The sequence below is a fragment of the Arachis ipaensis genome, chromosome B7 (assembly GCF_059453495.1).
Source record: "Arachis ipaensis isolate K30076 ecotype BB chromosome B7, ASM5945349v1, whole genome shotgun sequence".
Taxonomy (NCBI): Eukaryota; Viridiplantae; Streptophyta; class Magnoliopsida; order Fabales; family Fabaceae; genus Arachis; species Arachis ipaensis.
In genome coordinates, this window is record NC_142442.1 from 22,679,411 (window position 1) to 22,682,808 (window position 3,398).

General features: G+C 35.6%; 1 protein-coding gene across 1 annotated transcript; it reads right to left on the minus strand.

Annotated features, from left to right (window-relative positions):
- Nucleotides 1-249: 249 nt before the first annotated feature.
- LOC148550576 (uncharacterized) lies at nt 250-1,096 on the minus strand. Its single transcript, XM_088493089.1, has 3 exons — nt 874-1,096; nt 396-742; nt 250-312 (listed from the first exon to the last, which is right to left on the minus strand). Exons 1-3 carry the CDS (start codon nt 1,094-1,096, stop codon nt 250-252), a joined length of 633 nt encoding a protein of 210 aa, XP_088349215.1.
- Between the last annotated feature and the right edge of the window lie 2,302 nt (nt 1,097-3,398).

The following is a 3,398-nucleotide window of genomic DNA, read 5'->3' on the forward strand; positions in this document are numbered from 1 at the left end:
ATCCTCTCTTTGATACACGGTTGTGCTTTTTTTATATCCCAGACATCTTTCCAATTAAATTTAAAAGCCCCTACAGTGGACAAAGTATAAGTTTTATTTTCATTAGAGCTTAAAAGAAGTGATCCGATTAACATATCTTTCACACTTATCACTATTAAAAGATTATATATCTATCATATGCCTCACCAAGTGAGATGTGCTTTCCTCTTCATCCATCTTCTTCAGATCAACAAGCGACCAGTCTCTGATCTACGGTTCTCTCCCTTTATATCTTCCTAAATCTCCATTCTTGTTAGCATGGAGATATATAATCTGAAAGTTATAGTAATTACTATAAACAAGGTATACTATAGAATAACAAACAACAAATCAAAGGTTAGGGATATACGACTCACCAGTAATGCGAACATACATCTATCCACTGTCTTCTTCCCTACATCCTGAAACCTCAAAACTCCCTCAATTAGAAAATCATAAATGTACCTCGCCCAATATATCTTCCTTGGGTTCAATACATCAGTGGTAGCCCGTATATGTATGTCTGAAATGGTGGCCTTTGACGAGGGAAAGAACAAACACTTCGCTATCAACATGATGAACTGTCTCCGGAAGTTGATTCTATCGGCATCAGACTGCATCGAGCATGTGATAACATCCCTTTTCAAATCTGCTTGTGTCTTTCCTATGAAGCTGTTAAAAAGTCGGTGCTCTGCTGGTGTTTTTGGAATTTTGAAACTATTCCCTGCCAAACATAAAATGAGTCGATGCAGTCCAAATCTTTAATGGCTAATTTTATCGAAAACATATACTCAACAAGATTATTGTGGATAATTTTTTGTCTTTTCTCCCTATTTTATTTGGGAGATTGCTTACCATGGTACGGTAGTCCAAAACACCGCGCAATGGATTGAACCGATATGGGAATTTTTCTTGTTCCGACGATCAAAGACTTCTCATCCCGACTATATGATGATGCTAATGCCACCATCATATCTTGGTTGACAGCCCATTCAGGTAGATATTGCAGCCAGCCAAATCCCATGTTCTGCACCTCCATTATTTTCTCTCTGCCCGCGTCTGAACCTAATTGCTTCATAACTGAAGCCACGCAACATGGCGAGCACCTAGATACTAGTGTTTTCTACACAAACATTCATAATCATCACAAAGTGATAACGAAGGAGAATCTCAATTTTAACATTTACTATTAAAACACAATATCCCGAGTTTATAGTTACTTCACCACTAACCATTCAACGTACCTTTTTTTGTCCACCAGTTTTTTTTTTTTTTTTGCGGTTCTCTTTCAGGAGTGTTATTCTTATGTGTTTCTGTTTTGCTCCTGAAACGAGCCATGCCTACTTCTTGTTTTTTGAACACCTGTTCACGAGCAACTACTATGTATACTTAAAAAAACCACTTAAATTAATCATAACATACCAACATGTTAATCAATAGCATAGATACGCTAACAACTTTGTTTAGTATAACATCTATGATTGAAACATATCTTGCTCTATCATTAAAATATCACAATAGCCCCCCAAAATACCATTTACATGTCCAACTTTTTGAGAGTTTATTGTTAATCTCTAGAAAATTTTAAATTCGATCCCCACCTGAACTAACAACTTTGCTTGCAAATAACTTTGAACAAAAGTATGATATCAAGAGATTGCATATGAAATTATGATCCTCCCTCATATCCCATTCTCTATTCCCACCGCGATTGTTGTGATAACCACACTAATTAGGTTAGTTCAACACAAAAATAATTATTTACTATGTATCCATTATTCTCATAATTATTTCACTAAAGTAACTAATCAAAATTGAGTGAATTAGTTTGTTTAACTATATACCATTATTTAAATAGTCATATATGTATGTATGTTCAGTTTTTAGCAGACACTAATTATGTAGGAATGTGTACTAATCTATGTAAAATTTCAACGCAACCTTTTATAAAAATAAAGCAATTCACGCTAAAAAATATCAAGGCATAACATCTCTATTGCATCCGTATCTAGAAGGATTTTTTTTACATGAATAAAAACAGAAATCTGAAAAAAAAAATAATTTGCCACTAACCTTAAGTACTCCTTATGTACTCCCACTATAGTTAACTACCATAATCAGTCAACTATTAAAAAAATACATAATCTAAGTGATAGACATAAAAAAATACTTTATTCATATTTTTTTATCTCATAGTAGAATTGACAAAGAGAAAAAAATGAAAGGTACCTGAAGCAGCTAGAATGAAAGGGATTTCGTTATTGCTCTGCTCCTTCGCCTCAACTTTATCATCTAGAGACACAATCGCGACTTTTCCAATGGAGATCTTCGAAGTATGGAGGCAACCTGAATGAAATGGCTACTTTACATTTGTCACACTATTAATAACTTGAAAGTAAGCACAACACCAAGCATGTAAAATAGCAAATCAAATCACGGTTGAATAGATCAAAAATCATGGGAACCGTAACACTCCAGAAAAATCATGGCTGCTTATCAAAACGAAAAAAAAAAACCCTTTTTTGATGCCTTCCCTTCATCTCCACCCCCAAAACGCCATCTTCGCAAGCAAGCTTTTCCCTTTTCCCAAACCGATCAACGTGAGATAAAGACCAAAACTTTCATCGTCAACATCGAATCCAGCAACATGCAACAACTGATAATGGAGCCCCAATATGCCAATTAATCGAAACATGAAACTATATAACATACCTATAGGAGTCGGAGACAAGGCTATGCGATGCTCGGCTTTTCCAGTGGAGAGCTTCAAAGTATGGAGGCAACTTGAACGAAATGGCTACTTCACATTTGTCACATTATTAATAACTTCAAAGAAAGCACAACACCAAGCACGCAAAATAGCAATTCAAACCATGGTTGAACAAATCAAAACTCAGGGGAACCGTAACACCCCAGAGAAATCATGGCTACTTATGAAAACAAAAAAAAACCTTTTTTGATGCCTTCCCTTCATCTCCACCCCCAAAACGCCATCTTTGCAAGCTTTTCCCTTTTCCCAAACTGATCAACGTAAGATAAAGAGCAAAACTTTCATCGTTAACATCGAATCCAGCAACATGCAACAACAGATAATGGAGCCATAATATGCCAATTAATCGAAACATGAAACTAGATAACATACCTATAGGAGTCGGAGACAAGGTTATGCGATGCTCCGATGACGATGTTGCTGGGTTTCCTCCTCTCTGCGTCTTTTCATTTTTTTCGGTAGTGGGCTTATGGTTCGAATGAAATGGGGAGAAAAGTCTTCATCTTTCACTCGGGTTAATTTGATAGTGTTTTCGATTGTTAATCCACTAGACAGAAATTGTATTTTAATTGATATAAATGTAGATGAGAGATTATAGGGATTTAATTTA